Source organism: Marmota flaviventris, chromosome 10 (assembly GCF_047511675.1).
Source record: "Marmota flaviventris isolate mMarFla1 chromosome 10, mMarFla1.hap1, whole genome shotgun sequence".
NCBI lineage: Eukaryota > Metazoa > Chordata > Mammalia > Rodentia > Sciuridae > Marmota > Marmota flaviventris.
The window spans coordinates 77,515,193-77,541,452 of record NC_092507.1 but is presented as its reverse complement, the minus strand read 5'-3'; the positions used below and the strand labels follow the sequence as shown (position 1 = coordinate 77,541,452).

The window sequence follows — 26,260 nt, the reverse complement described above, 5'->3', positions numbered from 1 at the left end:
AGCAAATATGTAGGAAAATTAGAGTTAGTTTCATTTTGCAGATGTGGGAAAACAAAGCACAGAGAGTTCTTGCCCAGTTATCTGGCAGAACTGGGCTATATTATCCAAATTCTTAATATATAAAGCATTCTTTCCAATACTGAATACTTGGGATAATGAGTTGCAAACTATAGAAAAGCAGATAATAGTAGTAATTGTAGTAGTAACAAAATCAACATTTTTTGAGTGCCTGCTACTATGTGGTGGGCATTGAATTGTAAATTTTATCTTGTTAATCTTTACAATTTTATTGGTATAGTTCTAATGTCTAACAACATTATAGGCCTCATCATCATGACATATAACAGATGTATGTACGTACATAAGATGTAGTAAATAAGTAAATCCTTAAAAAAGCAAAATGTATAAGGCAGGTTTTTAACTGTTATATTAACTAATAAAACTATGATGGCCCAAGACAACATAAAAAAATAAATAAATTTAGAGAAAGAAGATGAAAGAAAGGAAATAAAAAAGTGTACTTAATTAAATTGACAAATGCTTAAATTTTATAGGTTGCAATGATAGCTAGCTGCAATGAATTTCTAGATGTGCAGTTAAGGATAAATGAAAAGAAAACACTGAATACTTTGAACAAAGATCCAAATCGGGTAACCATCAGGTACAGAAATTACATATCTTTTAAATAATTTTAAGTGGTTTATTTAGTGGAAACAAATAATAAAATTTTTGCCTTGGGTTTTTATTTATAGATTTCCAATGGAAGGAAGAATTAAAACAAGGGAAATGAAAGTAAATTGGTAATAATATTATTTTTAAATGTCTTAACATTCATATTTATGAAATTTTTTAAAGTTTTAAAACATTTTAAATTTGCTTTTCTTAATAAGAACATGTAAATAAAAGTAAGTAGTCAAAATATAGATATAGAATTAATTTCCAAGAACTCTGAGGTGTTAATTAAAATGAACTGTGGATATTTTTAATCAACAAATATTTGTTGAGAATGTGTTCTGTTGAGGCAAGATAGACAACAGAATATGCTTCTCATAATCAGGAGCTTTCTATTTAGCTTGAGTGAAAACTATGCATATAAAAATAATGGGCAGAGCTGGGTTGTGGCTCAGTGTTAGAATGCTTGCCTAGATATGTGAGGTACTCGGTTCGATCCTGAGCACCACATAAAAATAAATAAAATAGAATAAATGTATTGTGTCCATATACAACTAAATTTTTTTTAAATAATGGGCACATTAAAATACATATAATCAATGTCTTTTGAATGGTAGTGGCATTTGGGGAGAAAAAACCTGAGTAAAAGCATGCATATATGCCTGTGGATAACTTTTGCTAAAAATGAGGATTTTGTATGGAGGAGTAGTAACTGGAAGAGTAAATTAAGATTATACTGCTATGTCTGCTATGCTGGTTAGGGGCACAGGGACCATCACACCTGAGAGTGTGAGGACAATCATAGGAAATTAAGATCACAGTACATCACGGCTTGCTTTATCTGGTGGAAAGCAATAGTTAGCCCTGTGTCTTGGTTCTATACCTAGTGGAATCCCTGTTCTTTCTCCCATTCCTGTTTTATTACTACTTGTAATAAGACTTCCAACAGGGAGGTTTGATATTGAAAAGTGTCCTATTTATTAATGGAAATACTTATATTAAATAAAGTATTTTTACTTCAGATGTAATGAATATATCCCGCATTTGTGTATCTCAAGACATCTTAAAGAGTTTTACTTATCTGTATTTAAAAGCACCTCATCCACATTTTTACATCAGTTCCTTCTTTGTTAAATAAAAGGTTTTTGAGAGAAAGGGATATTGAGTGAGTATAGAAGAGTTAAAAAATTAAAAATAATAATAAGGACTGAATATTTAAGGGTTGGGAAAAGTAAGTCAATAATGACCTGCAATAATAATAATGCAAGATACAGAATCATGCAGTACGTGGAAATCAAGCATAGATAATTCTAAGAAGAAATACTTGAGTCAATAATGTCAAATACTGCCAGGCGCAATAGCACATGACTGTAATCCCAGCAGCTTGGAAGACTTAGGCAGGAGGATTACCAAGTTCAAAGCCAGCCTCAGCAACTGTGAGGTGCTAAGCAACTCAGTGAAACCCTGTCTCTAAATAAAATACAAGATAGGGCTGGGGATGTGGCTCAATGGTTGAGTGCCCCTGAGATCAATCCCCAGAACCCCAAAATAAATAAATAAAAATAAAAATGTCAAATACTGTGAGATTCTAGGTTTTACAATAAAATAATGAAATTTCTTCTTTCTTCAAGTCTTATACAGGCTCAATTAGGATGTATTCCAATACAAGATTTTGCTTTGACACAAGACACCTCAAAGATTTTCAGAAATGGCTCACGAATTACAAGATGTATGTTACAGGATTAGTGGGTTTTCAATATTTTTCCAATAAATTAGTACTGGGTTTAATATTTAAAAAATGTTTTTCAGGGTTGTCAGATTTTGTGGCTGCTCAGGAAAAGAAGTTTGCCGTACTGTTGAATAGTTTGATTTTAGCTAAATGTTTTAGATGCAAGCTATGGGAAAACTCTCTGCATGTATCCAAACAGCTAGAAAAAATTGGTAGGTACTGCGTACAGGAAGCCAGTTTGGTAATGTCAGCAATTTATTTCATATTTCACCATTAAGCAAATTATTCTGTTTATAAACCATTTAGGAAAATATGTGTTTATAGATATAAATAAGGTACTGTACTGTACTTTGAAAATCTGGTTTTCATTTGCTCCTGCTTAAATGATTCCTTTTGAAAGTAGCTGAATAGTACATAAGAAATCTAATAAAAATACTCTTATTTTAAAATTTGTTTTCATACCAAGAGTAAACTTTTCTTTTAGTAATTAGGTAACTAACTATATGGTGCTGTTTCTTTCACTTCTGTGACTAATATTTTGCTGTGATCTCAATGCCAAGGTACAAAGGTAACAATCTTGGATATTCTCAATTACCAGAAAATTATATCAGTCATTTGTATTTGAACTTTTTACCTGTTTTCAATAATAGTAAATAAAGTAATAAAAATAAAATAATAGTAAACAAAGTTTCTCCCACTCAGTACTGCCACACTTAGGATCAAGCATGGAGCACACAAACCTTAAGGGAACACTCAAACCATATCCAAACCATAGCAGTTAGATATTTGACTGAATCTTTTTTTAAAAGTTCTATCTTTAAAAATGTTCTTACTAATATGTTATTAAATAATTAAAGTATAGATTTCATTTTAAATGGATTATTTAAAAATTGTCCTTTGATTACTTTTCCATAGGTATAACATTGTCAAATACCATGGTAAATGCAGGTTTGACCTCCTTTAAAAAAATAGAAGATACAGATGCAAGGGAACTTGAACTGGTATTCAGTATTTACTTATTCCTAATGTTACCTTAATTCTATTTAAATTTTAGAACCTAATTTTGATATCTTCTTTTGAATTATTTTCTTTTTTATATTCATAAGTATTATAACTTCATTATCATTAATAAAACCTTATCCTAAAAACATTTTACTAAAAAAGTTTCAAGTGTTGTGGTAAGAATATAATGATGTAAATATGTTTAGATTTTAAATAGACACCCCCCTTTTGGAACCCAAATAAAAGAAGCTGTGTTATATCTGCCAAAATATGAACTTGAAGTGGAACAGGTAAATATTTTGTTTATTAAATATTTTGGTTCTTTTCAGGAATAAAGCTCCCATTACTAGACTTAGAACTGAGTGTGAGTAATAATGTTATATTTTAACATTTCTTATGCCTATCCTTTTTTGAAGATTACAAGATATAGTGATACTGTGGCTGAAATATTAGTGACCATTATATTAAGGAACTTTGAACAGCTACAAAATAAAAGAACAGCACCAGATTCTCACTATGTTACCTTAATCATAGGTGATGCAGATAATCAAGTGGTTTTTAAGCACAGAGTTATGTAAGTAATTATGACATTTATTTGATTTTATTTCTAAGCATATACTGTAAATAAAAAATTTTTACCGAAAAATAGAGTAAAAATAACACTGTGGAATCAACTTAATTACATTTTCCTAAGACAATAATGGGGTAGTTTTTAATTTGTCTATTAAGGACAGTATTTACATTAGGTCTGTTTAGATTTTTATATTTAGTATTCAAATGAACAAAGCGTAAAATCTGAAACAAGTAAATAGATGAACTTTAGGAGATCTTTCTTATTTTGGGGCTTTTCTCCAGTCATTTATGGCCTTCCTACTTTTTTGATAGTTTTCCTCCTACTCATCTCAAAATTTATCTTCTATTTCCAGATTAAAATCTAACAAACTACTGTGCTTAGTTGTAGGATCCAGGCCACCAGATCACATGTATAAATGGAGGTACCCTTCCTATGCTTAGTTCTCTAGCATGCCATGGTATAATTTTTCCAGAAACTATTATTTTCTTCCAGGATATCATAGCAAACTGTTAAGGATTTTCATTCCAGCTATATAGCTACTACTTGGATGGTTCCAAATATTTAATTGTTTAATATTTATATGAGACAGGAGCTATCATCATCTACATTTTGTAGAGGAGTAAATTGAGAAAAAGAATAGTAATTTCTGCCAAGGTCATATATAGTTCATAGCAAAGTCTAGATTTGAACCTAAGCATTCCTATTCCAGAACCTATGCTCCTAATTATGTTACTGTATTTGTAAGCACAGGAATGACAGTGAATCTAAGATGGGAATCTCCTAATGGTTGACAGTATAAAGGATACCTTCCCAAAAGGTCATATACAAGGTTACTAAAGAGACTGCAGAAATAATAAGATAATTCTTTCATTGGTAACTGCTCTCTGCAATTAACCATGGTACACTTAGAATATGCTGTTGTACAAATCTTTGTTTTCTGTGAATCTTAAATCTAATGATAGCCCTGACTGTCTGAGACTAAACTAAATTTAATTATAAAATTGGTGGCTGGTTTGTTTGTGATATTATTAGATACAAACTATTTCAGAACAATTTTAAAGATATTATTGGAGGTCTGGGGCTTTGGTTCATGATAGAGCATTTGTCTTGCATGTGTGAGGCACTGGGTTCGATTCTCAGCACTGCATATAAATAAATGAATAAAGTAAAGGTCCATCAGCAACCCGAAAAAAAAGGGTATTTCTTTTTAAAAAAGAGATATTAATTAAGTTTTTCTTACAAATAAATGTAACTATGTATAGCCACTTTAATATGGTAGTGACTTAGGGACAAGCTCATGTGTTATTGGTAGCAGCTATATATTCCAGATGGGCCTCAAATGAATCAATGAAAATTGGAGACAGTTATAGTTAAGAAAATTATGGTCACCATAACTCCTCTGATACTTTATTCTCCCTCCTCAGAATTTGGGTAAAGTAGTTTTTAGTAATCAATTTCACTCTACTACTACAGAGTACCTATGTTAGAGACAGTCAGCCATTAGGATTTAATGCTATTTCATTTAGTATTTGGATCACTATTTAAATTATGCATTACTATTTTCAGGGATTCTGCTTTGATCAAAACTGGAAATTGGACTAAAAAAATTGATGTGAAGAGAGCTCTTATATCTGAAGATCTTAGCATAAATCTAATTAGTTCTGATTTTGGTATGTTAATTAAAGTAATGAAGATATAAATGTAAAAAAATACAATAATATTTAAACATTATTTCCTTTATGTTGATACAGAAAAAAATAAAGCTATTATGTAAAAATAATATATTTAAATAATATGAATAAACTTTAAGGGAAGTTTCACGTATTAGATATGGAATACGTAACATGGACAAGATAATATAATTCATATTTTGTTCATTTATAAACATTTTCTTTCTAGATAGTTGAATTTCAATTATTATGGGAATATTGACTTATTTTTATTAAGATGAATGTTTGAATTTTCATTGGTTATATTTTTTAACCTTTTTGAATTATTTTCATTTCCTGGACTTCTCGACTCTAGAGTTACAATAATATAAGAGATATAAAAAGAAATAAATGGTCTCATTTTTGGACTTATATGACTTAAATGAGCACTTATTTACTTTTTTCTCTTCAGTTGGACTTGATATTCAGCAGAAATTTACAGTCTTTTACTTAGGACCCAAGAGGTTTGGAAATCAAATAATTATACAAAGAAAATCAGAAATGGAGATTTCCCATTCTAAATATTCAGCTGGATCTACTGTAGCAGGCCCCAATAAAGGTAAATAGCTCTAGCCAGATTATGGATACTCTAGAACTAGATATTTAGACGTTATAATATTTACATTAGTAATATATAGTAGAAATGTTTTCTTGTAGTTAATATTTGTCATTGTTTGATGTTTAGAACACATGCTATTTTATTAGTCTTTTTATATACATTTCCCCTTTCTCATACCAACTTCATTCTTATGGCTATTATCAGAGGGAGAGCAAGTGATGTACAAGAATCTACAGATTTGATGAGGCAAACTAGAATGAAAATAAATTAAATTTTTTTTGTGATGGGAATTTCCAATGTACATAAAAGTAGACAGAAATGTATAATGAACTCTCAGATATTCATTAGCTACCTTAAATAGTGATCAACTTGGGGCTGGGGATATGGCTGAAGCAGTAGCGCACTCGCCTGGCATGCGTGCGGCCCAGGTTTGATCCTTAGCACCACATACAAACAAAGATATTGTGTCCGCTGAAAACTAAAAAATAAATAAATAAATATTTAAAAATTCTCTCTCTCTTTAAGAAAAAAAATAGTGATTAACTCATGGCTAATATTGTTTTAGCTATACCTCATTTCAGTTTTTCCTTTCATATGTTAAAGCAAATGAGATATATTATTCACTATGTGAATATTTCATTGTATATTTGTAAATGGTAAGGATGTTTTCACCAAAACATAACTGCTTTACTTTATTATATAAAAATTAATGCCATCCAATATTGAATCAATGTTCAAGTTACTAATTGTCTCATAAATGTGGTAGATATTGACCCCTGAGTCCCTGGTAGTTTTGACAGCTTCCTTCTGTCCAGGCTGATATGCTATTCCAGGTTCAGCTTGAATATTTCTAGCTTCATCCCTTTAATAACCCTTTTCTCCAAGGAGCCTTGGTTTCTTTTAATAATAGTAGTTTTCTGACATCACAATCTGTGTCCTAGAGGAATTCCTTGCCATTGAGTGATCACTTGGATTTTTCCATGCAGAGTTAGGAAATATGTAATTTTGTTTTGTTTTGTTTTAAAAGATAAAATTCATCATACTCATATGCATAACTCATTCTTACAAGTCCAAATCAAATTCAGGAATATAGGCTTTATCCTTAACTCAAATATCTATATCTCTTTTATATCATGCTGAGAAATATGGTTTTAGTGACTCAAAAAATGATAAAATGTTGCTAATTTTCAATCATTCATACACAATATACTCACAATGAACAATATAAAGGATAGCAATACCAAGCTATTCCACTTAATGTGATTATTAAAATTTAAGAATATTTTGCAGATATTTTTGTTCTCAGAATATATCTATTTATATACAGTCAAATTAATGGGTTTTAAAATCACTTGGAATAGTTCTTCTACATGGTAGACTATCTATGCCTCCAAGTACTAACAGTTGTTAGTGTTTGTTTTGTAGATTGGACTATGAAACATGTAGCTGTTCCTCACTCACTTGCTTCTATTGTCACTGTTTTCACTCTGTAAAGGGAGCTGTTAACAGATACTAGAGAATATGAGAGCTGTAGCTTATACCAAATTGCCTGAATAGTCGTTTACTCTGAATGGTATTGGTAGTTATAATAGGTAGAAACTGCATTGAGTAGTGGCAGAAAGAGTATATTTACAAATTATCTGTGAACCACTGAGTACTCAACTCATTCCTCTTTAGAGAACACAAAAGAGCTTTCATTTTGGAACAGGATATAGTAGTTTGTAGCAGGCTGGTGCTCCTACAGCAGCAACTATGAAAAGCTACCTAGTTAAACCTGCATGCTAAAGTTTGGGTCTTGAATGTCCTCTAAAGGCCCATGTCTTAAAGGCCTTGTTTCCAGGGTGGTGGTATGAGGAGGTGGTAAAACCACTTACCATAACATCAAAAATATATACTTAATAATGCTATAATAAAAGATGTTCAAGACCAATACATGAAAACTAAAAATTACTATTAAGAGGAAATTAAGGAAAACATAAATTAATCAAGTGATATGCTATTTCAAGGACTGAAAGATTTCATGTTGTAAAAGATGTCAGTTCTCAAATTAATCTTTAGGTTCAATATAATCCTGATCCCAAACCCCAGTGGGTTTTTTGTTGTTATTGTTGTTTGCTTTTTTCTGAAACAACAGGTAACTATAAGATTCATGTGAAAGTTCAAAATAACAAGAATATTCAGGACAGTCTTGAAGAAAGATATATCTGGGAGACTATACTAGATATAAGGACCTCTTAATCAATAGATACTAAGAGATTTTGATGTATGCATAAGGATAGACACATTAACTAATAGAATAGATTAAGATTCAGAAACAGACCTGTAGTTATATAAGCAATGATTTATGACAAAGCACAGTAGAGAAAAAATAGTCTTTCAATAAATGAGACTAGATTAATTGAATGTTCATATTGGAAAACAAAATTGTGCTGGATATGGTTTGAATGTGTTCCCCAGAGATTCATATCCTGAAAGATTGATCTACAGTCTTGTGGTTTTGAGATAGAACTTTTAAAAGGTGGGGCATAATGGAAGGTGATTGGGTCATGCCTACCCTTGGAAAGGATTCATGCTGGTCTCCTAGAGTAAGTGAGTTCTTCCAAGAGCAGCAGGTTTTTATAAAGTGCGTCCATTCCACATGCTTGCCCCCTTCTTTTTGCAGGTAGTTTTCACTTCTCCTCTACATTGTGATATAGTGAAATGGTCCCTAACCAGAGGCTAAACCACTGTATTCCTCTGAGCTTCAATATACTCCAAAACTGAACTAAATAAATTTCTTTTTAATGTACCAAGCCTCCAGTATTTTGTTAAAGCAACAGAAAATAGACTAATATAGATCATATCTTGGTCCCAAACTCATACTCTGAACAATACTTCCTTCTAAATAGATTACTGATTTAAATGTAAAAGAGAAACAATAAAACTTTTAGAGGAAAAACAGATTTTTCAGGCCTTGGAATATATAGATTTAATAGCACACAAAAAGTTCTAATTATAAAGCATTTGGTAAATTTGACTGTGTTAAAATTAAGAACTGTTCATCAACATACACCAATAAGAGAGTAAAGGCAACTCATGGAGTATGAGAAAAAAATTTCAATACATATTCCTGGGTATTGTAGGCTGAATTCATATGTTGAAGTCCTCATAATGTGACTGTATTTGTAGAGAGGGTCTATAAAAAGGTAATTAAATTAAAATCATTAAGGACTCTAATCCAAAATGACTGGTCTTCTTATGGAAAGAGGAAATTAGGACACTGACACACATGGAGGGAAGACTACATGAAGACACAGGGAAGGGCAGCCATTCACAAGCTCTCTCCTGTGTTTGCATATTTTTTTCTACTCACCAACAGTTATTTCTTTAAAAATGGCTTGAATTGTTTCTTTGATTGTTTCTCTTACTTGCACCTGTAGTGAAAGCTGGAATGTCTGCTATACTTTCTACTATCACGAGCCTTTTTTATAGGCAGAAGTTCCCCTTATACTCAGGAAAATCCTGTGGAAAGCAGACAGATCATGCACGCTATCAGACAAGTAATGTTTTATTACATTCACACACACAAATATACACCTTTTGCATATATATATCTATACACCCATCCCAAATCTTGTGAATTTACATACATCCTGATTGTACAGTTCAGTTTTTTCATGAAAATTCATATATTCTCAAATAAAAAAATATTTTTATACCTTTAAACATAACATATATTCACTGTCTACATTCTCTTTCTTAGTAACAAACACAAAGAAGAGACCATAGTTTTACCCTACTACAGTTGTAACACAATCCAAATTTCAGCTGTTCTGATCTCTTGTCAGATCATGTTATTAAATTATACAAACTAATGTTGATGCTTTTTGACTTATGATGATGAGGTTATATCCTGATAAGCCCATATCATGAATCAAAAATGCACCTTAATACTAAATTACTGAACATCATAGCTTAGCAACATAGTACACTGTAGACAATCTATTGTTTACCCTCATAATTATGTGGCTGATAAAGCTATATCTCACTGCCACTGCCTAGCATCACAAGAGAGAATATTGTGTACATATTGTGTACATAGTGCTACCCCTGGAATAATTCAAAAATTGAAGTATGGTTTCTACTGAAACATCATTTTCTAACCATCATAAAATTGAAAAAACATTAAGTTGAACCACTATATTATTGGAAAGTGTCTTATATTTATTTCAGAGCATATAATTCAATACATTTCTAGTTAGTATCATTAATAAATTTGCTTGACTTAGAACTGGGGGCTGTAAAAACATGTTAATTAAAATTTCATGTGTTATAACTATGAAACTTTATGCATCTCAGATTGTGATAATATAGGATCTGCTATCTTGAAAGTATACTGAAAAGTATGGTTTAGATTAATATTCTCTGAGAGCCTTATTTTTTTAAATTATCAATCTCCATATTTGTTAATAAGACAAATTCAGATTATTCTCAGAATGTAGGGTGGGTGAAGAAGCACTTATATACTACATGGCATTGAACCCAGGGCTGTTCTATCACTGAGCTACTTCTTTAGTTTCCCAGGCTGGCCTTGAACATGTGATCCTTCTGTCTCAGCCTCATAAGTAGTGGGAATTACAGGCATGCCCTACTGCCTAGGTCTAAGTACCATTTCTAACAAAAATACAGGGAAAAAATTTTTTGACATTTAGATAAAATCCATGTGCTAGCATTCTTAATGGACTTGTATACAATTCTTATTCCTGACAAGATGTGCCAACTCTGCTTTGAAATATTGGGGAGCTTTTAGAAACTGATAGACATCCATATCCTGGGTCAGTTTTTGCTGCGGGCAGCAAATGTTTGTGCATAGTCATTGTACACCATCTTGTGGCGATATTTAAAAATGCAGTTGTGTGTGAAGTCCTTGGATTAAGAGACAAAGCAACTCTATCCCTTATTGGAAAAAAAAACTTGCAAGGCATTTCTTCTTAATTTTCCCATTCCCAAAATAATAAATTCCTTCTCTAAATACATTAAATGAATCCTTTGAGTAGCTCTAAAACAATTAGTATTATCAGAGAGGCAAAATTGTTGAGAGATTAGACTCTGGAATTAGACTACAGGAATTAGAATGCCAAATTTGCTCATTATTAAGAGTATGGTCTTGACCATGTTATTTAACCTCTGCATTAATTACTTTTCTCTTATTGAAATGAAAATGTAACAGAAATACCTTATAGGCAAACAACCAAGGATGACCAGATATGTGAGGAAAATTATAGAACAATATAAATAAATAGTAGATGAAACATCAACAGAATAATTCAGAAATGTAATAAAACAATATAAAACTTCAAATATTAACTTCAGAGAAATTAAAGATTAAATTGCAACCATAAAACTAAATAGGATTCCTAAGGGGAAAAAAGGACAAGAGCAAGTACAGGGAAGTAAACTATAATTATAAAAACAAAAACACTAAATGAAAGAAAAAGAAAGGGAGAGAGTGAATTTAAGAGACAAAGGAGGCAATCTAGGAGCCTACTATCTGACTAACAAATATTCCAGAAAAATGAGAATTAGAAGAAAAATATTGAGAAAATTTTCTAGATCTAAAATAAGCTACAAATCTGCACCTCAAAAAGGCTCACTTAATACTAATTAGGGTGAATGAAAGATAAGGCATAATTACAACATTTCAGAACATCATGACAAACAGAAAATCATAAATGTTTCCAAGAAAAAAACTAAGGTCTTTTATGAGCAAATTGGATATTAGAAGATAATGGACATAAATTCCAAAGAATAAATGATTTTCAATCCTGTGTTCTTTATATCCAATCACATTCTTAATTAAGTGCAAAAGTAAAATAAAGACTCAGTACATTCAAAGGTTCTTAAGTTTCACTCTTATACATTCATTCTTAGGTAGTTGCTTCAGGATGAGCACCAATAAAACAAGAGAGTTACCAGGAAAGAAAAAGTCAAAAGAATTCAGGTATAGTGAATTCAGCTTATTTAGCTTAATGAAAGGAAGTTCCAGGGTGACAGCTATAAGGCAGGCTTCCATTGTATTAAGAAGAGGATGTAGGGCTCAAGAAAGGAGGTATCTGTGAAGGGGAAATAAACAGGCAAGGTGTTTCCTTATATTTTTCTATATAACCCTGAAGTAAACTTTAAAAAATTTAAGGTAGATATTGCTAAACTAAAAAAAAGCAATAAAACTTCAGAGGAGGCAGTGTGCTGCTTAAGAAAGAAAAACACTTCACTTGATTCTTCATTAAAAATATTTTTACTTTCTATGTCTCTCAAATCAGCCTATTTTTCTGGTTTTACTACTACCATTACTATAGACTGAGTTAACATCATTTTTTTTTTTTTTGCCTAGACTCCTATAGTAGCTTCTTAACTAGTTTTGTTGCATCCATTTTGTTCTATCTCAAATCTCTTCTCCATATTACTTTTCATAGAGTAATGTTTTTCACAATACAAATCTGAGATGTCTCTTGTTTGGTTAAAAACACTTCAGTGACTTCCTATAGCTCTTAAAATTTAAATCATTAGCATGCCCTACAGGGTTCCACACAGTCGAATGGTCAACCTGTGCCTAAGCAACAATGTGATGGCAGCTTATACATGATCTTGCCTCATTTCTGAAGAGTTGGCTGGAAATGACATAAGAGACTCAGTTTAATACTTATACAAACAGCAAAGCACAATCAGCATGGTATCAGCTACTCAACACCCTTCATCCCACAGGATGACATTGGACCTTAGGGGCCAAACATGAATGGTGGATTGCTTTTTTTGAGGTATGAACTCTATCCTGCAGCTATGTCTGAAGTGGGAAAAATGGAAAGTCTCATGCCTTATTGGAATCAGGAAAGCAGATGAGAAACTGCTTCATGGCAGCCTCATGCAAGATAGGGAGCCTCCTACAAGCTAAGGAGTCAAATGAGAAAGAGCTCCTCATAAGACTGCCTATCTTCCAAGGAGGATGGTAGGCCATTCTGCCAGTAGTTGAGCCTTATCAACATGGTCTATGTGAAAACATGCAATTGCCAGGGTGCCTATGGTAGAGCTGTTCCCCTACACAATAAGCTATCTTTTCTACCAGTAGTCTCATGTACTCTCTCTTATTTGCTTGCATCAGCCAAACTAATATTTTGATTTCTCCAGTGGGCTATGCTTTTCCTTTCATAGAGCTTTAGTATGTGCTGTGCCTTCTGCCTAAAACTCTTTCTCCTATTTCTTTGCCTTTTTAACTCCCACTCTTTCTTCAATCCTCTGCCCAACATTCCTGACTAGGACAACACCTCATCATCACATAGCATGGTGATATGTATAGTGTGTTCCTCTTCTTCATGATATTCAGAGGGTTATTATTTTAATATTTTTTTATTTGTAGATGAACACAATACCTTTATTTTATTTATTTTTATGTGGTGCTGAGACTCAAACCCACTGACTCACACATGCTGGGCAAGCTTTCTTTCTGTGAGTCACAACCCCAGATATCAGAGGTTTTAATTTTATGATTATTTGTATAATCTTGAATTAATGTAAGATTATAGATGATACACACATTAATATATTATTTTTTCACTTAATTTAAAAATACTTTTTTATACTTAAGTTTATTTTCTCTTTTTACCTTTCTGACGTTAGAGAGACCAGGTATTTTTTTTAAGACTTTTATTAGTCCATTGTAATTATACATAATAGTGGGATTTGTTGCTACACATTCATACCTGCACACAATATAAGAAGATAATTTAATTAATTTTTTTCCTCAGTACCTCCCTTTTATCTCCTAACCTGCCTCCTGTGGTCCCCTTCCTCTATTCTGTTGGTCTTCCTTCTATTTTCACTGCCTTTTCCCCTTTTTTTCTATCTACTTTCCACATATGAAAGAAAATATGACTCTTGACTTTTTGAGTTTGGCTTTTTTTTACTTAACATAATGCTCTCAAGATACATCCATTTTTCTGCAAATGACGTAATTTCATTCTTCTTTATGGTGAATAAAATTATCTCATATATACACATATATAATTTTCTTTATTTATTCATCCATTGATGGTCACCTAGGCTGCTTCCATAATTTGGCTACTGTGTAGCTATAAACATGGATTTTCACGTATTGCTATAGTATGCTGACTTTAAATACCAACGAGGGGTATAGCTGGGTCATATGGTGGTTGCATTCCTAGTCTTGAGTAATCTTCATACTAATTTTCACAGTGGTTAATTTACAGTCCCACCAACAGCATAAAAGTATTCCTTTTCCCCAGCATCCATTTGAGCTTTATTATTTGTATTCTTGATTGCTGCCATTCTAGCTGTAATGAGATGAACTATCAGTATAGTTTTGATTTGTATTTCCCTAATTGCTAAAAAGGGTGGACATTTTCATGTTTGTTGTCCATTTGTAATTTTTCTTTTGAGAAATGTCTGTTTAATCAATTTGCTCATTTAATAATTGGGTTATTTATTCATTTATTTTGGGGGTGTTATTTTTTGAGTTATTTATATATTCTGTATATTAATTTTATTTATTTATTTTTATGTGGTGCTGAGGATTGAACCCAGTGCCTCATACGTGCTAAGCTAGTGCTCAACCACTGAGCTACAACACCAACCCCCTGTATATTAATTCTGACATAAAAATAGCTAACAAAGATTTTCTCCCATTCTGTAGGTACTCTCTTCACACTTGTTTCCTTTGCTATGCGGAGGCTTTTTAATTTGATACCATTTCATTAGTTAATTTCTTGAGCATTAGGAGTCCTAGTGAAGAAGTTATTGCCTACACTTATATGTTGAATGTTGACCCTTGGTTTTCTTCTAGTATTTACAAAGTTTCTGGTCTAATTCCTAGGTCTTTGATCCATTTTGAATCGACTTTTGTGCAGGGTGAGCTATAGGATAGAGTTTTATTCTTCTCCATATGGATATTTAGTTTTCCCAGCACAATTTGTTACAACTTATATTTTGGGCACCTTTGTCAAAGATAAGATAATATCTGTGTGGGTTTGTCTGTGTCTTCTATTCTGTACCATTGATTTTGTGTCTGTTTTTATGCTAGTGACAGGTATTATTTTGTTTAATTTTTTTAAGATATTGGTGGACTTTCATTTTATTTATTTATTTATATGCGGTGCTGAGAATTGAACCCAGTGCCTCACACATGCTAGGCAAGTGCTCTACCACTGAGCCACAACTCCAGCCCCAACAGGTATTATTTTTAATTCTTGTTTTATATTGTTTTTCAGATAAAAGTTCACATTAGAACTCATGTTTTTTTTTACTCTAATGTGCCCTGTACTTTACCTATATAAATATAAGGTAGCATATAGTAAGCGAAATGTACAAGGAATAAGCCACAAGGACTCAAAGGAGAAAGAAATTACTTCAGATGAAGTGATCACAATAGATTTGTGGTAGAGGTGCCATATGAGTTGCTTTAAAAGTTGATAAGCTTCTGATAGACAAGAAATTGAGGGTCTTCTAAGATGAGGTAATATCAAAGATACAGTCAGAAAAAGGCATGGGATTATTTGAAGAATGGCAGTTGAACGTGTTTTGATGGTTGTAGGATTAATATTGATGCTATAAAGGGAATTTCAGATTATGCAGGACCTTGGATGTGGAATTAATTTTGTCAGTGCGAAGTAACTAATGTTGATAAGTGGGCAAATTATCTAATCAGAGTTGAGCTTTATGAGGATTAATTAAGCAACAGTATATGGAATATATGAAGCATGAAGAATTGACTTCAAAGAAACCAGATACCATCTAAGTTATAGGTAATGAGACCATGACTCTGGGGCACAACTTCCAAACAAGTAAGTCTTGGCACTCCTTACAGAGTATAATGCCAACAAGCCTTTCAACCAAAGACCCCTAGGAATACACCTGCCTTTGAAGAAAGTTAGCTTTATCTAACATTCTTCAGCAAACAAGAATATAATACCAGCTGAACTATCGATCATCTCAGGAAGTTGGGAGAAACTGACAGGATTTCATCTTATGTTGGGTGATTCTTAGAAGGGTGTAGGGAAAGCAGAGATTAGTTCTAAATTGGATACTTTTGGGAAGTGAAAAATGGGTTATTTTGGTCTTTTTATCTTGGAGGTGGATTTTAAAAATAGTAGTCATCTGTGTTAGCCAGAAGAGGGGGATATTTCATTATTTTTGTGGTTCTTGAGTGTTCTTATCTAGTTTCAGAAATAATTGCATAGAAATCTTCATCTTCCACTATGATAACATTGTATATTGTTTATATTCTCCAAGTTGTTTATGTTTAGTTGGGAACACTGTGGTTTACCTGTCAGTTTTCAGCTTCCAGGGATTTTTTAAAAATTACTTTATCAGTACTTAATTCCTTGATAAGGTACTGATTAAGGCCACAAAAGAAAACAGCCCCTGGCTGGATTTATACCTCAATGGTAGAACATTTGCCTGGCACTAGTGAGATACTGGGTTTAAACCTCAGCACCACATACATACATACATACATACAGGTGTTGTGTCCATATACAACTAAAAATAGATATTTTTTTAAAAAACAGAGAAACCAGCCTCATCTGGGGAGCAGCCTCATCCATTTATCCCACACTGCTAGACATATATTATCATTGTCTAGGTGTATCATGACTTGACTGAAAGTTGATTGAAGAGTGACTCTGAAAATGAAGAATAAAAAATCTAAGAAAGGTTGTAGAAGTCTTTAAAAACTCTCTACTATCTCCAACATTTCTACTTCACTTAAAATCTGTGTTCTAGCAAAAATAAGCTGATGTTGGTTCCTATAATATAAATAATATGTCATCTATCTGGAATATCTTCTCTTTTTCCCCTTTTTATATCCTAATCCTGTCTATCCTTCAAGGACCAATTTAAATATCTCTCTTCTTATCCATGTTACTAGAATTAAGATCAAGAAAAAGCCTATTCAAAGTACAATAAATGAGGAATAAATTATATATATGGGTATGTTAATTCTAGCTTAGAGAAGTCAAGCTGGAAGCAATCTTTCCTTTCTTTGAATTCAAATATCAAATTTTTTATATCCCTAATGCATTTATTTTTAACACTTATGAAATATGAATGGTGTCCTATCTACTAATGAGTCAGTAGTGCCATCAAAATGCCATGAGGTTTGCTTCTTTCCAGATTCTCAAGCATAAGGATAAAGCAAAGCAATGTTTAAATCTCTATCCTCATTCTCACTTCATTAAAGACAAAGTTTGTTACTTATATTTCACTGTATTTGATTCTGTTTATACCAGAGAGATTGTGATAAATTTATAGATGGCTAGATATTCTTTGTGAAAATGGGTTAGGGCTATTAATGGGACAGGAACTGTTATTAAAAATACTTTTTTAATTGTATGGGTTAACACTTGAGGAAATGTGAAGTCAAAATCCTTTTGTCTGTCTGAGAGAAAAGAAACTAGATAAAAATTAATTATATTAAGTTAATTATAATAGCTATCCTAACAAATAGGTCTTTTTTTATATTGATTTAGGAATAACTCTCTGCAAAAAACCTGGGAACCGAGAATGTAATCATCACTGTAAAAATAAACATACATGTGGACATGACTGCTGTGAGTTCCATAAAACAAGTTCATTTTAGGCATTAAAAATTGAAAGTCTTTGATAAATAGTAATGACATCCTAATTATCTGTCTGTGATATTGATATCATGCAACTTATAACTCTCATATAATATTCAGTCTTCTGTGGGCAACATGAAATAAATATTAGATTTGAAATTTTGAAGAAATTTGGCTTTATATGAACAATGCGTAAAGTTTAACCTAAAGTATCTGAAATTTATTTTTATAGGTAAAACTGGAGTTGCACAGAAGTCAGATATTAAAGAACCAACAATTTCTTCATATTTATCTGATTTAAGAAACAGGAATGCTGTTTCATCTCTTCCTCCAGTTAAACGTCTCAAGGTTAGTACTAATAACATTTATCCTTTGTTCTGCAATTAAATGAATAAATATCACTTATTTTGTATCTCAATTAGATAGGTATTCACAGTGTACTTTAGAATTACTTGTGGACTTGAATAGAAATATGACCATTATAGTCAATCTGTAAACCTACTTTCCCTTTAGCCTTTTTTTTAAACCTTTTTTTTTTTTAGTGTAGAGAGAAATGAAGATGAAGAAAGAAAATGAGAAGAATATGAGTTTAGCTTAATTCAGCAACAACTGAACTAGACATTCTTGCCCTTTTCTTGCTCTTCCTCTATACTGGGGGATTGAATTCAGGGGCACTCTACCTCTGAGCTACACCCCCAGTCCTTTTTATTTTTTATTTTGAGACAGGGTCTCCCTAATTTGCCAAGCCTGGCCTCAAACTTGCAATCATCCTGTCTCAGCCTTTCAAGTCACTGTGATTATAGGCCTGCGCCATTAAACCCTACCCCAAGAAAACATCTGGGTGCGCTCCACAGGAGCCCATTTGCAGCATGTCCCTGGGTGGGCAGGAATCCTTGCTCCTTCTGTGCTGGATTGGATTGGAAATTCTGAAGTTGATTTGGATTCTTGAATCTAGAAGAACAAGAGCCTTCCTTCCAAGAGATAAAAAAAAATGAAAGTCTAATGGTTTCTAGGCTAGTCACTAAGTGACTATTCTTAAACCTAAGTTATATCGTAGAAAAGTCCTATTCTGGGCTCTTATAAGAATAAATATTTTAAGGCATGAGTCTAAACAAGAAGAATGTCTGAAAACAGGGAGAGGAATGACGCAGGAAATAGTCACCATCTTCTCTGAGAAGATAATTTTTATTGACATGTTTTCCCTCCTATTCTCCCTTCTTCCCCTTTTCTTCTCCCTTTCCCTTCCTTTCTTTCTCTTTTCCTTCTGTAATCATTGAATATTAAGAATATTCCCAGGCTAAAATACAGTGATAAATAAGACAGTTTTATTTCCAGTCCTCATAGAATTTATAGTTGAACGAAGGATACAAATAAGTAAAACAGGCCCTTTTAATATAGTGTGATGAGTGCTTCTATGACAGAAGTATAAAAATGCTTCAGTTTAAAAGGGGAATGAAGGGAAGGGATGGGAGATGGAAATAGGAAATACAGTAGAATGAATTGGACATAACTTTCCTATGTTCATATATGAATACACTACTAGCGAAACTCCATATCATGTACAACCGCAAAAATGGGATCCAAGTTAGAATAAGTTATACTCCATGTAGGCATAATGTGTCAAAATACACTTTACTGTCATGTATATCTAAAAAGAACAAATAAAAAAAAGTTTTTTAAATGCTCAGTTTAGATTTAAACAAAAGTATACAGAAGCCTCATTCGATGGGCCAGGAAAGGATTCTGAGTAGATGTGATTGAGACCCAAAAGATAAGCCAAGTATGGAGGTATCTGAGAACAGAATGGCCAATGGGAGAGATAGAAAAATATATCGAGGTATTAAAAAATACTCAGATATCCCAAGGGAGAGGTAGGGAGAAGAAAGATCTTTAAAGGAACTGAAATAATACAGTATGTCTAGAGTTCAGTTGCAAGTAGTATAGAGGGAGATGAGGCTAAAGAGCTAAGTACAAACTAAATCATACTGACCTTTTCACTATTTAGGGATTTATATTTTATTTTGAAAGTATTGGTAAGGCACTGAGGGCTTTACTCAGTGAAATGATCTGAATTACATTTCATAAAGATCACGCTGGCTGCAATGTAGAGAAGGAATTAGAGAATGAAAAATGGGACTCATTAGTTTGTTTTTGTAATATTTCAAGGAAAATGATGGCCTAAGTTATGGTAGTGCCAGTAGCAATGGGGAGAATTGATAGAGCTTAAAATATTTTCAGAGAAGGGATCAACTACCTTGGTACTTCACTGATCCTAAAGGGGAAGGTTGAAGGAAGTAGTCAAAACTGATGTCCAGCTCTCTGACTTGAACAACTGCGAGAAAAGTTAGGTAGGAGCAGTAAAGGAAAAACAAGTTTGGGGAAACAGAGAAGGATAAATTCAATTTTGGAAATAACCAAATTTAGAGGTCTACAAAAATGTCTAGTATAATTGCCCTACACACAGTTGGATGTAACTGAAAAATCAGGAGGGAGAGCTAAGCTAGAAACAGATTTGAGAGTCATTCACATGAAAAATGATAGTTGACATGGGACTAAATCAATTTTTAAGAACAGATAGAGTGAAAAGAGAAGACCTAGTAAAGAACCATAAAGATTGCAACATTTAAGAAAGACTAACAGGCTGAGGTTGTAGCTCGGTGGTAGAGTACTTGTCTAGCATGTGTGAGGCCCTGGATTTGATCTTCAGCACCACGTAAAGATAAATAAATAAAATAAAGGTATTGTGTCCATCTACAACTACAAAAATATATATATATATATATATATATATATATATATATATATATATATATATATTCATATATATATGAATGATATGAGAAATATTTGAGCTGAGAACTAGTCTGAGTTGTTTCTAGTTCATTGATTTCTGTTTATATACTAGATATGACTGTGATGTGCCATTTGACTCATTTATTAAAAGGTCTTCATGTAAAACTGATAGTTGAACTCATAATTTTTTTTCATTAGGTACAGATGAATAAATCTCAAAGTGTGGACCTTAAAGGGTTTGGTTTTACTCCCAAACCTTCCCTTCCTAGTTTATCAAGGTACAAATATAATGTTAATATCTAAGATAAAATATTCATCTTAAATTCTCTTTTCCTTCAGATAACTACTTGTTCAGAAAAAGGTGATCACTAGTTACTGTTCACAGTAATCACAGTAATCATTTAGTTCTATAATGAAGCAATAATATCATAAGGGTTTCATTATCTTTCATACCCTAAATTTAATTAGAACTCTACATTTACAGAATACTTTAATATTCATTGAATTGTCTCTTTCCTAGGAAACTACTTCAGGTTCTTTGCCTTCTTAATTTAAGTGACAGGAATATACTGTGCTTTAAAAAGATAAACCATATTGGTATACAAAGTCTTATCTTTCTATTCAGGTGCTCATTCTATATTAATATACCTCAAATTTATAAAATATTTTGTAATTTTAAAATTTCACTTTTGTGCATTATCTCTCTTGACCTTAACAACAACCTGGCTTATAAAATAAGGTATTTTTATCTCTTCTTATTGATGAAAAAATCCAAACTTCGTATTCCCAATAAGTAAGCCAAGGACCTCAGGTGATAATTCAGTGTTCCTCTATCATGATGCCTAGAAACCAATAGCACATGTAATTTTCCATTCAGACAAGAGCATTCTAGATATAGGGATGACATTCAATTTATTCAACAATCAGTACAGAACAAGAACTAACCATCAGAATACTAAATTCAGAACTGCTTCTAAAGATTTCAGCTTTTGTTATCTAACTGTAAATAGCATTAGCAATAGATTTGTTTAAAGATTGTACAATGATAGCAATATCTATTGGGAGCATGTAAAGAGGACTAAATGTTGGTCTCTTCCATTGAACATCTGTTTTTACCCTTTGCTACCTAGTCTGAATATATTTTATCATTGAAGTACTGAGTTGATAAACCATGGGTTTTTCCTTTGTTATAAGTAACTAGTTTTTTAAGTCTAGGTTCTTTTTAATATTTACTTTTACATTTTTACTGTTTTTTCTACCTTTATAAAGGTCAGAATATTTAAACATACCTGAATTGCCTGTAATGGAGCAATGTGATCAGCATGAAATCCATGGAAAAGTTCAACAAGAGCCATCTGAATATCAAGACAAAAGTAAATTATTGGTGATGCTGATCTGAGAGGGAATATGATTTGTCATTACTTTAGATTGACAAATAATATTATTGAAAAACCAACACCTACAATTATTTTGACTTTTAACTAAGCAGCATTTTTTTTCCTTGGGTCTTTTAACCAATTTTAAGTTCTTGAGTTTGTTAATTCAGATAGTCATGGATTTAGAAAAGTATATATATATATATATATATATATATATATATATATATATATATATATATTTTATATATGTATATATATATACACATACACATATGTGTGTGTTCATTGATTTCTGAACTTTATGTACTAGATATGACTGTGATGCATATATATATATATATCTTTCCTACATGGTGTTGCCTAATTTAATGATAATCTGAGAGAAAATAGGGGATTCTTGGATAAATATAGGATTAAAATGTTAAATTATTACTTTCATGTGTTTTAGAATTATTTAAAATAACTTTATGTTTAAAAAATTAGTTCAGTTTTACAAAATAGCTGTGACCTTGGGGAAACTACTTAACCTCTTTGGACCTTATTGGTACCTTTAAAATGACAGGATTGAAATGGGCAAACCATTAATACCTCTTCAGTTCTTAACCTATGATTCTTATGGTTTCTATGATAATATGAGATAATGCATATAAATTCTTCAGCACTATGCCTGGCTTATTATTAGTCTGCTTCCTACTATGAAGAGCATTATTTCCTTTGATCATGCCATTAACTATAAAACTATTAAAATGCATGAGAAATAATCCTATCCATTTAGTTGTTTGTTCAAGTGGCTGTATGTTAATGTAAATGAAATGGTAAGCTTGATGTTTTCTGAAAATAATTTCATGTTTAACATTGACTTCTATTCCCACTCTTTTCTTTGTTGCTGTCACTTTATACTTTCTTTAGTCATTTTAGGAGGCCTAAAAATGTAGCTCAGTGATAGAGTGCTTATGTAGCATGTGTGAGGCCCTGGGTTGGACAGAAAGAAGGAAGGAAGGCAGGGAGGGAGGGAGGAAGGAAGACACCTTAGGGAGGCAAAGACTGGAACCTCTTATGACGTGGTGGTAATTAGACCCAATATGGAAGATGAGAGGAAGGGAAGGAAGAAAGAAATAAAGGAGGGAAGGAGGGAGAGAGCCAGATATTATTAGAAAATGGATAGGAGGTTTAAAATTTTCAGCCCTTTTATTTTTATCTTACTTCAATCTATAGCTCTATGACTTATTTCTTCCTGTACTACCACTCTATTCCCTGCCTTTTTCTCTGCAGTTTATCTTATCTTTTCCTCTTTTACTTCCTTTCTTTCTTTTTTTCTTTTTTGGTACTGGGATTGAACCAGGGGTACTTTACCACTGAGCCACATCCCCAGCCCTTTTTTTATTTTTATTTTTTTAACTTTGAGACAAGGTCTTAACCAAGTTCCTCAGGGCCTCGCTAAGTTCTGAGGCTGGCCTCAAAATTGTGATCCTCCTGCCCCAGCCTCCCAAGCTGCTGGGATTACAAGTATATGCTACAATACCCAGGCCCTCTACTTTATTTTATGTTGTATTTACATAGGTTTATTATTTCTTTCCTACCACCATCCCAAATCAAATTTATATCATGATATGAAAGTTCCATCTAAGATACTTTAACCCCCAATAATAACCATTTTCCAGTTTTACTGAGTGGGCCACTTTTCATATTTTCTTTTACTTTTTTTATTTTTCTCTTTGTTTTTAAAGTAAGGAGTCATATAGTATAGAAGTTAAGCTCACAGGATCTGAAACAGTCTGTTTAGGTTCAAGTTCTAATTATGTCATTTACTGTGGCCCCTTATAGTATATTTAACCACTTTGTCTCAGTTCCCTCATCTGAATATGTTTTAGAAATTTTAGAATTAAATGAAATAACTTATATAAAGCTCTTAGAATAATATTTTGAACTATTTAGAATAGTAATTGAGCATGTTTATTATACTTTTGATACATTAGTCTTTGTTAGCAAAACATATTTCAAATATATTCAAATACTACTTTTGAGAATGTTTTAAGAAAAATATGGCAATTTTTACTATCTATATTCCAATTTCAGAAGAGAAAAAAATGTTAGAAATTATATGAGAAACCTGTGTTGAATCATAAAATTTAAATTGGAAAGGACCTTTGTGCAATTTCTCATTTTACAGTGAAAGAAGCCAAGACTGTGAGAGATTAAATGGCTTGCCCAAAATCACATAGCTAATTAATGGCAGGGCCAGAAATACATTCCATATCTCTTGATTCCCAGTCCAGTGCCATTTCTAGAAAACAAAATTGGCTTTTAGATATCAGTGGAGAATTGAAAATTGAACCTATAGTGTATGAACTCTTTCAGCTTTCCGCCATCCTATTCAACTTTCACTCTAACTATGTTATTTCTCTGTCTCTGAACCTATCCTTAATCCTCTGTTTGTCTGGAAAGATGAATTATCTTTTCTTCAATTCAAGGTTTATTTCTCCTCTTGCAAACTTCTTTTATTGTAATTCTCAACACATTAATTGTACAAATTGATGGGTTTCACTGAGGCATTTCCATACATGTGTATATTAAGATTTGATCATGTCCATTCTCCCTTCTCCTATGTAATCCTGCCCCACCATCCACCTCTTTTACTTTCAAGTCATCTCTTTTTTTAGTCTCCTTATATGAGAAAAAATATGTATTACTTGTCTTTATGTGGTCTGGCTTATTTTGCTTAACGTTTTGTCTTAGTTCTATCCATATTTCTGCAAATGGCAACATTTTATTCTTTTTTTAGCTGAATAATATTCCATTATCTATCTATCCATATATGTATATGTATATGTGTGTGTGTGTGTGTGTGTGTGTGTGTGTGGTGTTTTCTTTGTCCACTCATCTGTTGATACATATCCAGGCTGATTTTATATCTGGGCTATTGTGAAAAATGGCAAAATAAACATGGGTGTGCAAGAATCTCTTTTGCATGTTGACTTCATTTCCTTCAGATGTATATACCCAGAATGGTGTAGCTGGATCATATGGTAGCTCTATTTTTAGTTTTTTTGAGGAACTGTCACACTATTTTCTATAGAGACTGAACTAATTTGTTTCCCATCAATAGTTAGGGTTCCTTTTTCTCCACAACCTCACCAACATTTGTTATTTTTTGTTTGTTTATTGTTTTTTGTTTGTTTGTTTTTGATAGTAGCTATTCTGAGTTAAGGTAGAATATCAATGTAGTTGTGATTTGCTTTCCCTGGTGACTAAAGATATTGAACATTTTTTCATATATTTATTGGCTATTTGTACTTTCTCTTTTGTGAAGTGTCTAATCAGTTCAATTGCCCATTTATTAATTAGATTATTTGGCTTTTGTTAAGTTTTTTGAGTTCTTTTTGTATTCTGGAAATCAATCCTCTGTCTGATGAATGGCTGGCAAAGATTCTCTCCCATTAAGTAGATTGTCTCTTCACTGTTTTGTTTCCTTTGCTGTGCAGAAACTTGAATTTTATGTAATCCCAATTGGTAATTCTTGCTTTTGTTTCCTGAGCTAAGGGAGGAAATCATTGCTTGTGCCAATACCTTGAAGTGTTTCTCCTGTATTTTCTTCTAGTAGTTTTAAAGATTTTGGTATTTTATTAAAGTCTTGAGTTGTTGTTTCTTCAGGGTGCGAGATAGGCATCAAATTTCAACCTTCTACATTTGATTATTCAGTTTTCCCAACTTATTGAAGAGACTCTCCATCCAACGCTTGCTTTTGACACCTTTATATAAAGGAGTCAGTTGGTGAAGGTGCATGAATTTATTTCTGGGCTTTCTTTTTTTAATTTTTTTTATTTATATATGACAGTGGAATGCATTATAATTCTTATTACACATATAGAGCATAATTTTTTATATCTCTGATTGTATACAAAGTATATTCACACCAATTCGTGTCTTTATACCTGTACTTTGGATAATAATGACCATCACATTCCACCATCATTAATAACCCCATTCCTCTTTCCTCCCCCTCCAACCCCTCTGCCCTATCTAGAGTTCATCTATTCCTCCCATGCTCCTTCTCCCTATCCCACTATGAATCAGTCACCTTATATCAGAGAAAACATTTGGCATTTGTTTTTTGGGAATTGGTCAACTTCGCTTAGCATTATCTTCTCTAACTCCGTCGATTTACCTGCAAATGCCATGATTTTATTCTCTTCTATTACTGATTAATATTCCATTGTGTATATATGCTACATTTTTT

The 26,260-nt window shown here is 32.3% G+C and overlaps 1 protein-coding gene across 1 annotated transcript in view; it reads left to right on the top strand.

Moving 5' to 3' along the window:
- The window catches only part of Hfm1 (helicase for meiosis 1), an 89,774-nt gene that overhangs the window by 53,390 nt on the left and 10,124 nt on the right, over nt 1–26,260 (top strand). Inside the window, exons 21-33 of the mRNA XM_027935208.2 lie at nt 555–661; nt 753–800; nt 2,304–2,401; nt 2,482–2,613; nt 3,317–3,402; nt 3,610–3,693; nt 3,820–3,977; nt 5,544–5,647; nt 6,099–6,245; nt 17,762–17,842; nt 18,084–18,199; nt 20,843–20,922; nt 21,914–22,017. Of these exons, the coding sequence (XP_027791009.2) occupies nt 555–661; nt 753–800; nt 2,304–2,401; nt 2,482–2,613; nt 3,317–3,402; nt 3,610–3,693; nt 3,820–3,977; nt 5,544–5,647; nt 6,099–6,245; nt 17,762–17,842; nt 18,084–18,199; nt 20,843–20,922; nt 21,914–22,017 (1,345 nt within the window). The remainder of the gene's footprint in view (nt 1–554; nt 662–752; nt 801–2,303; nt 2,402–2,481; nt 2,614–3,316; nt 3,403–3,609; nt 3,694–3,819; nt 3,978–5,543; nt 5,648–6,098; nt 6,246–17,761; nt 17,843–18,083; nt 18,200–20,842; nt 20,923–21,913; nt 22,018–26,260) is intronic.